The 12,328-nt window shown below is 40.5% G+C and overlaps 1 protein-coding gene across 1 annotated transcript in view; it reads right to left on the bottom strand.

Annotated features, from left to right (window-relative positions):
- Positions 1–10,369, bottom strand: part of LOC126095693 (uncharacterized) — a 97,664-nt gene extending 87,295 nt beyond the window's left edge. The window contains exon 1 of the mRNA XM_049910446.1: positions 10,288–10,369. Within this exon, the coding sequence (XP_049766403.1) occupies positions 10,288–10,369 (82 nt within the window). The remainder of the gene's footprint in view (positions 1–10,287) is intronic.
- Between the last annotated feature and the right edge of the window lie 1,959 nt (positions 10,370–12,328).

Below are 12,328 nucleotides of genomic sequence, written 5' to 3'. Positions count from 1 at the left end.
TTTTGTACTTTTTTATGTTTATATTGTTTGTGTCCCATTTCTTTGAAATGGCTTACATGTACCCTTGACAACATCCATACAATATTTATTGTCAACGGTTGGATAAATAAAATAATAATAATAATAAAGAATACAAAGTTCTGCAGACTCAGAATACAAGAAATTTTTATTATTTAAATTTTACAATAAGGCTGCCTCTTTCATCCTCTACCTTACTGCTACTGTGACAACAATTGTCCAGTTCAAACCAGAATAGGCTGAATCGTATTCAGCAAAGTCACCTTTTCAGTAAAATCATACAGCAGGGTCTCAGAGCAATAGCCATAGAACTGAGTTCCCTTTTCTTCCGAATCACCATAAGAGCAGTCACTAATTGTCTTAGTCGCAGTCACTAATTGTCTTAGTCTTCCTTATCTTTAAACTTCCTGCTGGACAGGTCTGAGACTAAAGGGTTAACATTCTATCGCCCTCCCTCCCCCTGGTAATCATAACATGCAATCCTCATAAGAAAACAGATTGATACAATTTCTTTTTTCAAATATGAGTATGTTGTTTGCAGGTCAACATTCCTTTTAAAATCAGCCTACAGCCCTACTCACCATGTGAGACTACAAACTGGCATTATAAAAGGTGTCATTTTAGTAACCTGTTTTTGGCATTGTGGTGCTGTCTTCAATTTACTAAGCCATGGACGGGTGTATTAAACAGCCATGTGGAGCCATCCAACTCTGTGCTCAGGTGAACTAGGTGAGAGCTTAGCACAGTCAATCTGGGCTACACATCACAGTCTACCCAGTGTAGCCACTGCTGCTGCTGCTGCATCTGCATGAAGCTGCTCAAGCACCACCACAATGCTGGGTGATGCCACAATGTCAGTGCATGAGACTGCTACATTGACTGATGATCAGCAGACATAAGTCATGAGCTTTACTTTCAGTGAGAAGATACTGCCAAGGTGAAGTCACCAGAGACGTGTAGCGGGAACTACCATGAAGACTTTTTGTTTGTTTTGAGGTGTATTTGTTTAAAAGGATGCCCATGATCAGGTCAAGGGAGAGCTGGAGATGGATGCACAATTGCAACCAAGGGTGTAGCAGCTCCAGGTGGAGAATGAAGATCTGCAAAAGGCTCTCCAATGAGTTATTATTGAATGTGACACTATAACCCCCTCTGTATTGCTCACACAGGGATTGTGAGGATAAGATTAGAATAATTACTGCTTGCACGGAGGCATTCAGACATTCATTTTTTCCACACTCCATATGTGAATGGAACAGAAAGAAACCCTAATAACTGGTACGATGGGATATACCCTCTGCCATGTACCTCACACTGGTTTGCTGAGTATAGATGTAGATAAATTAGATATGATACAATTAGCATGAAAATCACATTTAAATTTTAGGTAAAGTTTTAAGATTTACGTTTTCAAAGTGAATTCATGTGACACAGGACTTTAATTAGGCAGCAAAGAAGTACTGCAAGTTTCCTTATATTTGTATAGGCCTATGTTAATAACTGTGCACAATGCATGGATTTTGCTTGTAGCTTGTGTCATGACACCTTCTACACTGGCATGCCAGAGATGAACATCAACAGTTTATCGCATTAAAAACAACTAAAATTGTGGAGCCCCATTAAGCACATCTTTCGTATGAGGCAGCTAACAATGCCACACAGCCACAGTATCTACATCTACATCCATACTCCGCAAGCCACCTGACGGTGTGTGGCGGAGGGTACCTTCAGTACCTCTATCGGTTCTCCCTTCTATTCCAGTCTCGTATTGTTCGTGGAAAGAAGGATTGTCGGTATGCCTCTGTGTGGGCTCTAATCTCTCTGATTTTATCCTCATGGTCTCTTCGCGAGATATACGTAGGAGGGAGCAATATACTGCTTGACTCTTCGGTGAAGGTATGTTCTCGAAACTTTGACAAAAGCCCGTACCGAGCTACTGAGCGTCTCTCCTGCAGAGTCTTCCACTGGAGTTTATCTATCATCTCCGTAACACTTTCGCGATTACTAAATGATCCTGTAACGAAGCGCGCTGCTCTCCGTTGGATCTTCTCTATGTCTTGTATCAACCCTATCTGGTACGGATCCCACACTGCTGAGCAGTATTCAAGCAGTGGGCGAACAAGCGTACTGTAACCTACTTCCTTTGTTTTCGGATTGCATTTCCTTAGGATTCTTCCAATGAATCTCAGTCTGGCATCTGCTTTACCGACAATCAACATTATATGATCATTCCATTTTAAATCACTCCTAATGCGTACTCCCAGATAATTTATGGTATTAACTGCTTCCAGTTGCTGACCTGCTATTTTGTAGCTAAATGATAAAGGATCTATCTTTCTGTGTATTCGCAGCACATTACACTTGTCTACATTGAGATTCAGTTGCCATTCCCTGCACCATGCGTCAATTCGCTGCAGATCCTCCTGCATTTCAGTACAATTTTCCATTGTTACAACCTCTCGATACACCACAGCATCATCTGCAAAAAGCCTCAGTGAACTTCCGATGTCATCCACCAGGTCATTTATGTATATTGTGAATAGCAACGGTCCTATGACACTCCCCTGCGGCACACCTGAAATTACTCTTACTTCGGAAGACTTCTCTCCATTGAGAATAACATGCTGCGTCCTGTTATCTAGGAACTCCTCAATCCAATCACACAATTGGTCTGATAGTCGATATGCTCTTACTTTGTTCAATAACCGACTGTGGGGAACTGTATCGAACGCCTTGCGGAAGTCAAGAAACACGGCATCTACCTGTGAACCCGTGTCTATGGCCCTCTGAGTCTCGTGGACGAATAGCGCGAGCTGGGTTTCACATGACCGTCTTTTTCGAAACCCATGCTGATTCCTACAGAGTAGATTTCTAGTCTCCAGAAAAGTCATTATACTCGAACACAATACGTGTTCCAAAATTCTACAACTGATCGACGTTAGAGATATAGGTCTATAGTTCTGCACATCTGTTCGACGTCCCTTCTTGAAAACGGGGATGACCTGTGCCCTTTTCCAATCCTTTGGAACGCTACGCTCTTCTAGAGACCTACGGTACACCGCTGCAAGAAGGGGGGCAAGTTCCTTCGCGTACTCTGTGTAAAATTGAACTGGTATCCCATCAGGTCCAGAGGCCTTTCCTCTTTTGAGCGATTTTAATTGTTTCTCTATCCCTCTGTCGTCTATTTCGATATCTACCATTTTGTCATCTGTGCGACAATCTAGAGAAGGAACTACAGTGCAATCTTCCTCTGTGAAACAACTTTGGAAAAAGACATTTAGTATTTCGGCCTTTAGTCTGTCATCCTCTGTTTCAGTACCATTTTGGTCACAGAGTGTCTAGACATTTTGTTTTGATCCACCTACCGCTTTGACATAAGACCAAAATTTCTTAGGATTTTCTGCCAAGTCAGTACATAGAACTTTACTTTCGAATTCATTGAACGCCTCTCGCATAGCTCTCTTCACACTACATTTCGCTTCGCGTAATTTTTGTTTGTCTGCAAGGCTTTGGCTATGTTTATGTTTGCTGTGAAGTTCCCTTTGCTTCCGCAGCAGTTTTCTAACTCGGTTGTTGAACCACGGTGGCTCTTTTCCATCTCTTACGATCTTGCTTGGCACATACTCATCTAACGCATATTGTACGATGGTTTTGAACTTTGTCCACTGATCCTCAACACTATCAGTACTTGAGACAAAACTTTTGTGTTGAGCCAACAGGTACTCTGAAATCTGCTTTTTGTCACTTTTTCTAAACAGAAAAATCTTCCTACCCTTTTTAATATTCCTATTTACGGCTGAAATCATCGATGCCGTAACCGCTTTATGGTCACTGATTCCCTGTTCTGCGTTAACTTTTTCAAATAGTTCGGGTCTGTTTGTCACCAGAAGGTCTAATATGTTATCGCCACGAGTCGGTTCTCTGTTTAACTGCTCAAGGTAGTTTTCAGATAAAGCACTTAAAAAAATTTCACTGGATTCTTTGTCCCTGCCACCCGTTATGAACGTTTGAGTCTCCCAGTCTATATCCGGCAAATTAAAATCTCCACCCAGAACTATAACATGGTGGGGAAATCTACTCGAAATATTTTCCAAATTATCCTTCAGGTGCTCAGCCACAACAGCTGCTGAGCCAGGGGGCCTATAGAGACATCCAATTACCATGTCTGAGCCTGCTTTAACCGCGACCTTCACCCAAATCATTTCACATTTCGGATCTCCGTCAATTTCCTTCGATACTATTGCACTTCTTACTGCTATAAACACGCCTCCCCCTTCACTGTTCAGCCTGTCTCTGCGGTATACATTCCAATCTGAGTTTAGGATTTCGTTACTGTTTACGTCTGGTTTCAGCCAACTTTCTGTCCCTAATACTATATGGGCGTTGTGATCGTTTATTAATGAGAGCAGTTCTGGGACCTTTCTATAGACGCTCCTGCAGTTTACTATTAGCACATTAATATAGTTACTCCCTGTTGCATTTTGCCTACTCCTATCTTGCCGCGTCTCAGGAGGCGTCTTGTCGGGCCTAGGGAGGGGATTCTCTAACCTAAAAAACCCCCATGTGCACTCCACACGTACTCCGCTACCCTTGTAGCCGCTTCCAGCATGTAGTGCACGCCTGACCTATTCAGGGGGACCCTACATTTCTCCACCCGATAGCGGAGGTCGAGAAATTTGCACCCCAGATCTCCGCAGAATCATCTGAGCCTCTGGTTTAAGCCTTCCACTCGGCTCCAAACCAGAGGACCGCGATCGGTTCTGGGAACGATACTACAAATAGTTAGCTCTGATTCCACCCCGCGAGCGAGGCTTTCCGCCTTCACCAATTCCGCCAACCGCCTGTACGAACTGAGGATGACCTCTGAACCCAGACGGCAGGAGTCATTGGTGCCGACATGAGCAACAATTTGCAGTCGGGTGCACCCAGTGCTCTCTATCGCCGCCGGTAGGGCCTCCTCCACATCTCGGATGAGACCCCCCGGCAAGCAGACAGAGTGAACACTGGCCTTCTTCCCCGACCTTCTCGCTATTTCCCTAAGGGGCTCCATCACCCGCCTAACGTTGGAGCTCCCAATAACTAATAAACCCCTCCCCCCGTGTTCCTGCTCGGACCTTGCTGAAGGAGCAGCCACATGTCCCCTCACAGGCAGAGCGGGCGATGCCACACGGCCAGCCTCCACATTGACCTTCCGCCTCGTGCGCCGCGAACGCCGCTGAACCCGCCACTCCCCTTGGGGAGAGGGTGGCCCAACCGCGCCCGGTACCCACGAAGATGTCTCGACAGCAGGGACAGTGGGTGAAGCATGTAACACCTGGGGTGTACCTTGCGACGCACCAGACTCCCCACTGCCGCTACACTCCGAGGCAGCAGCCTGAAGACGGCTGACCGCGGCCATCAACACGCTCAGCTGTTCGCGAACATTGGCCAGCTCCTCCTGCGTCCGTACACAGCAGTCACACATCCTATCCATCCTAAGGAAACAATTTACTGAAGAGAGTTAATCAACCTTTAACTAGACTGCTAATTCACTAAAGGCGGCTGCTTATTCACTAAACTGTGGTTGCTAGCCACTTCTTGTAGAAAACAATGAAAATAGCACTACCTGTCTCTGGACTGTATTGAAAACAAACTCTAGCACTACTGGCACTATGGTTGACTACAGGGACTCTCTTACTGTATTCAAAACAAACACGAAATCTATGGAACCCTATTAAGAGCACTCGAAAAATAAAGCTTCCTAAAAGCAAATACACACGGAAGAAGAAGTGACAAGTAAGAAAAATACAGTTAATACTTAAATTAAGGTAGCTCGCTGCACAGCAGACGTGAAGCAGGCGGCAGTTACGACGACACTGACACTACTGGCACTATGGCTGACTAAAGGGACTCTCTCTGACTGTATTCAAAACAAACACGAAATCTATGGAACACTATTAAGAGTACTCGAAAATTAAAGCTTCCTAAAAGCAAATACACACGGAAGAAGAAGTGACAAGTAAGAAAAATACAGTTAATACTTAAATTAAGGTAGCTCGCTGCACAGCAGACGTGAACCAGTTCAGGATATTTACAAAAACACAATAGAATACTTTTTGGCACTGTTTTGCTTTTCCTTCAATCATGGCTTCTCATGCCAATCACCTCTTGATAATAGGTTTTCACAAATTCTTGCTATTGTTTGTCCTTACACAAGCCATTCTGTCCAGAGCTAAATGTTTAAAATCCTTCTTGAGATATGACAGTACTATAATTTTATTTGGTTTACAGATAATTTTTTCTGCCTATTTTAACTGTCCTTTGTCCTTTAGTAATCATGGTTACTACAACATCATAGTCACTGATGCCATTTCTAATGTGAATATATAAAAAGAGGTCATGTCTATTTGTTGCCAGTAGATCTAATATATTTCCATCATGAGGTGACTTCCATACTATTCTAAGTAGTTATTATTCTGCAGACAGGTAATTTTACAGTTTGAACAGAATAATTTCACATTTTATTGGAGAGTTAGATGTAGAGGGAGAGTTATTAAACAGAGCTGTATTTGATTTATTTTGATTTATTGCAATGAAGCCCATTAAATAATACACACACACACACACACACACACACACACACAGTGCAACTGGGTACAAGTCTGTGTGTGTATTCATACCCTAGCTCATCATGCAATTTCTTCCAAAAGCTATCAATGTTTTCATTCTCTTTTGGGTGTGTCTGACAACTACATAATGCTTCTGAAATCTGGTAAGTAGTCTAATTTTCTCCCAAATTATCTACATTCCACCAGAACTTTCCTTACTATGCATAAAAAACAACATACTATGAGACAAAACTATCACACTGCACATATTGGTAACTTCCACAGTTAAATATGGTACCTTCCATCAATGTCTAATGCTAAGCATCACATCCTTCCGTTTGGGGTTCTCCATTAAACTTAAACCCTTTGGAAATATAGCTATTGTTATCTACATCAGAAACAGATCCAGAAATCCTTTCATCTAGTGTCATCCATCTTATTATGGAGCATAATAATCTCACATTTGTTAAGTGTGTTCTTTGATAATGTGTAAAAAAAACTTGCTTACCTTCAAAATGTCTGAATTCTGTGAGTTTCATATTTAGATGTATGTAAGTTTTACATATTATAAATCTACACACACACACACACACAAACACACACACACACACACACACACACACACACACACACAAAATAGTGATCTCCTCTTCTCATATTGTTGTTAGAGATAATGTTTATCATTTCCCTGCACCACTTCTGAGCATGATCACACACACACTGCTGTAGAGGTAGCAGTGTAAAAAGAAAAAGAAGAAGAAGAAGAGATGAAGACAGTGAAAAATTGTCACTAGTGTAGTGTAACCTCATACATTAAATCATCATCTTCTGTAGATTCAGTGAGGAAGGAGAACCTTTAGGGACATGGATACAGTAACAAAAGACAGGAAAATCTCAAATAATACAGCTAGAAATAATAATGAAATAGAGTCTAATGCTGTGATGCACATTACTAATATATGATTGCTTGTTTTTTATTGTTTGATGAAGAGTGCTCTGCATATATTGGACATTTTTTAGGCTAGAGAAATCCCCCCATAGGCCTGACAAGGTGTCTTCTGAGCTCAGACAGAGTAGCATCTGTCACAGCAGATTGGAGAAAGAAAATGATAAAATATTATTGGTTAACTGCAGAAGTGTCAATGTAAAGGTCCTGGAACTAATTTCACTTATAAAAGGTAACAAAGCCTGCACAGTGTTGCAGACAGAGAGCTGGCTGGAACCAGAGTCTAATAGCAATGAAATTTTAAACTCTGATTGGAATGTTTATAGCAAAGATAGGTTGAATGCTGGGAGTGCAGGTATGTTTGCAGCAATAAAAAAATATAATAACATCTAGTGAGACTAGTATAGGTTCAGAACGCAAAATAATTTGTGTGAAGATAAAAGTTAAAAGTGAATCAAACAGGGTCATTGGATGCTTGTATAGACCCCCACCTCACAACAGTAGTGTCTTAACAGTTGAGGGAAAACTTAGGGAACACTACATGTAAATTTTGTGGTCATATTACAGTTTTAAGTGGAGATTTCTATTTAGCAGCTGTAGACTGGAAGACTCCAGTGATTAGGTTGGCTAGTAGGGGCAGATAATCATGTTTAATTGTTCTAAATGCCTTCCCCAAAAATTACATTGAGCAGGTTAATCAGAGAACTGACTTCTGAAGATAATACCTCAGACCTGCCATTGACAAACAGACTAAACTTTTTGACTCAGTTGTCGTAGAAGAGGAAATCAGTGACCATAATGCCATAACAGAACCACTGAACATGGCTGTAAATTGGAACACAAAGAAAGCAGGAATAGCTTTCCATTTAGCAAGAATGACAGGAAAGATATTTCAGATTACTTTACAGGTCATCATAAAAATTTAATCTCCAGCACTGATATTGCTGAGCATTAATGGACAATGTTCAAGAGCATCATTCAATGTGGCCCAACCATAATTGTGAGGGATGGAGAAGTCCTAGTGTGGTTTGAAAACCATGTTTGGAAGCTGCTATGAGAGCAAAATGAACCTTACTACAAACTTCAATGTAGCCAAAGCCTCAAAGACAAACAAAAGCTCAACGAAGTGAAAATTAGTCTAAGGAGGACTAGGCATGAAGAGTTCAATGAATAAAAAAGTAAAACTCTATCTAACTACTGCACAGAAAATCCAATGAAGTTCCGGTCTTAGGTTTAATCAGTAAGTGGATTTTTCATTTGTTTTGAATATTTAGTTTATTGTCGATAGTTGAAAAGATTATATGTATTTTCAAGTGTTCAGTGAATTCTTACTTTTGAAAAAGATGTATCAAAGAATTTGCATTAAATTTTGCTTGAAAAATGGAATAAAGTGCATTACCCATACATGTGCTTGACTGTGGCTTTTGGTGAATCGACTGTCAGTAAGAAAAGAGCTTATGAGTAGTATAAATGTTTCAAAGAGCGGTGAGAATATGTTGAAGATGATGACTATCCTGGCTGCCCTAGCACATAGATTACCGATGACAATGTGGAAGAAGTAAAGAAAATAGTTCTGGAAAATTGCCAAATCACAATCAGAGAAGTTGCTGACAATGTTGGCATATCCTTCTGCTCATGGCAAGCATTTTGCAGATGTTTTGGGCTTGAAACACTTAGCAGAAAAGTTTGTTCTGAAATTGTTGAATTTCAACCAAAAACTACATCATGTAAAAATTGCTCGGGAATTGCTGAATGAAATCAACAATGATCTAGAACTTTCAAAGAGTGTTATAACAGCTGGGAAAACATGGATATATGGCTATGATGTTGAAGCCAAGGCCCAATAATCCCAATGGAAACAGCCTGAAGAGCCAAGTCTGAAAAACATTTATCAAGTTTGTTCACATGTAAAGGTTCTTCTCACTGTTTTGATTACTGTTTTCTTTGATTACAGTGGCATGGTGCATCATGAGTTCCTGCCTTATGTTCATATGGCCAATAATGAATACTAATTGAAAGTTATGCTTTGTGTGTGTGAAGCATCCGAAGACAATGACCAGAATTATGGCAAAACCAGTTGTGAAAATTGGGTCCCGATAATGCTCCCGCTCTCACCTAAATGCTTGATTATGATTGATTTGGCAAAAGCAAAACTCTTATGTTGCATCGGCTACCATGTGCACTGGACATGGCCCCCTACAACTTCTTTCTATTCCCAAGGCCGAAGAGAACCGTGAAAGGATGTTGTTTTGCCACCACCGATGATATAAAAACAGAATCGCTGAAGGAGACAAACAACCAGTGAGTTCCAGAAGAGCTTCCAATACTGCAAAAAGCACTAGCACAAGTTTATTATATTTGAGGGCGATTACTTTGAAGTGGTCAAAGTTGATGTTGTTGAAGATTCTTTAAGAAAAACAAAAATACACAGTACTTTTTGATCACATCTCATATATTACTTCCACTTACATATCTCTCATGAAAAGACCATCAAGATATAATTAGAGAGATTCGAGCCCACATGGAGGCTTACCAGCAATTGTTCTTCCTAAAAATCGTATGTGACTGGAACAGGAAAAAGGAAAAGGGACACTGGTACACAAAGTGCTCTCAATTATAAACTGTAAAGTGGCTTGATGAGTATAGACATAGATGTAGACGTAAACTAATATTAAATAAATAAGTTACATTTTAATTTTTACAACAGCATTATATTTAAATTTCATCACTACTTACTGTCACTGCACATCAAGCCTTGAGCATTCTGAGCAACCCAAGAGTTCATTATAGTGAGAAGCAACAGTGGCTGCACAAACATTGTTATATGCATTCACAACCTGAAAGCAGTCCAAAAAGTTACAGTATTGGTAACTGCATTATATCTGAAAAAACTGATTGACTACATCCATACAAAGTGAACTAAAAACTACATGGAAAATATTAACAGCATTTATATTCCAAGGGGTTAAAAGCATAACATTATCATTCTCTGTTACTAATTCATGCAATGAAATTATCTTAAAGAATTAATACAACAATGAGACAACTTTTGAATTCTAATTTTGTGCACAAGTTAACAGAAAATTCAGATTTCAATAGTGGATGTCAGAAAAGTTGTGCACTGTATCAAGTTTCTTCAACCACTGCCATATTGAGTTCTACTGATTGCATGATGAGGAAATATCAGGAATGAGTAAAAACATAAAGGAAGGTGAGGGTACAGGTTTGATTCCTGGCTCATTACACAGAAAGTTTCATATACGCAGAGAAAGGTTCATTTTGGAGTCAAAACATATGGTTACCATAATTGTGAGTATGTGCTTTTATGGGCTACATCGAAAGACCTGCACCAGGCGAACGGTCTACCCGACGGGAGGCCCTAGCCACACGACATTGCCATTTTCCATGGGCTACATTATTAATTAAATAATAACTGTTATTTATTATTACTATTATTATTAAATAAGTGTTATTAAACTACAATAACAGTAATTCCAGGATGGAAACATTCAATAAAAAGGACAAAAGACAACCACTCACCTATAGCTTAGAAATTTGTAACAACAAACAAACTTCAATAATTTTGAAGTTACTGCTCTTTTTCTAGTGGAAACATGATGTCTCTCTATCCCTCTCCCCTCTCCACTCCTCAGCTGCCTCCCACCCCCCCACCCCCTACCACCACCACCACCACCACACATACACAGTCACAGGTACACAAGTACACTGCTGCTGTGATACAGATTGAGTGGTTGCTCAGGTTCACATACGTGAGAGGTAGGGGTAACTGAGAACGGGCACATCACGGGATACTGGGGGTGGGGGGAGCAGGTGGTTCTTTATTAAAGTAATGACATAAGGACCTAGAAAGAAATATGGGAGAGGAAAGGTTCAGGAGTGGGAAGGAGTCTAGCAGAGGTTTGGACCAGAGTACTGTGAGAACAAAAGATTTACTGGAGGGCAGTTCCCACCTACACAGGCATTTGCAACAACAGAAACCACAAATATAAATATATGCACCTTGATAGCAATTAAAGATCTTTCAGTACAGATGCACTCTTCATCCAGCCTCTTGAGAGAATCAGCATGTGGCTGTGAGCAAAGAGGACAATGGACAGGGGACACTAAGTATGAAGTGAGTGACAAGTTGGGAATTTGGCTTGGGCATGCTCGGATAGCTGAAACAGTTAAGGCGACCACTTACATAAAGAAGGAAATCCACATTAGGGTCCTGGTCTGGCACAAATTTACACTTGTTGCCACTGAATTTATTTCAATGCCAGATTGCAGCTAGGTCAGAGTTTCAACTTCATCATGCATACCTACAGCTGTGGGATCAAAACAAATAGTATCCACTCTTTCAGACATGTGTAGCAGCAAGATGATGAGTTAATTGTTAACACATCTCCTTTGTCAGAAGTTATATCTAATAAGTCTATTTGAGAAAGATTATCTGCCTTTGATGCACAATTACAATTACATTATTGACAGATTCTTGTCAATAATTTAAACGTGATTGTTTGGATTTTTGTAGTCCTATGGTATTTGGTATTTTTAAAAAGGGAAATGGATAGGTTAAAGTTAAATATAGTGGGAATTAGTGAAGTTTGGTGGCAGGAGGAACAAGACTTTTGGTCAGGTGAATACACGGTTATAAATACAAAATCAAATAGGGGTAATGCAGGAGTAGGTTTAATAATGAATAAAAAATAGGAGTGCGGTTAAGCTACTACAAACAGCATAGTGAACGCATTAATGTGGCCAAGATAGACACGAA

Source organism: Schistocerca cancellata, chromosome 8 (assembly GCF_023864275.1).
Source record: "Schistocerca cancellata isolate TAMUIC-IGC-003103 chromosome 8, iqSchCanc2.1, whole genome shotgun sequence".
In the NCBI taxonomy this organism is placed as follows: domain Eukaryota; kingdom Metazoa; phylum Arthropoda; class Insecta; order Orthoptera; family Acrididae; genus Schistocerca; species Schistocerca cancellata.
The sequence above is the reverse complement of the archived record's forward strand: the minus strand, read 5'-3'. Positions and strand labels throughout refer to the sequence as shown.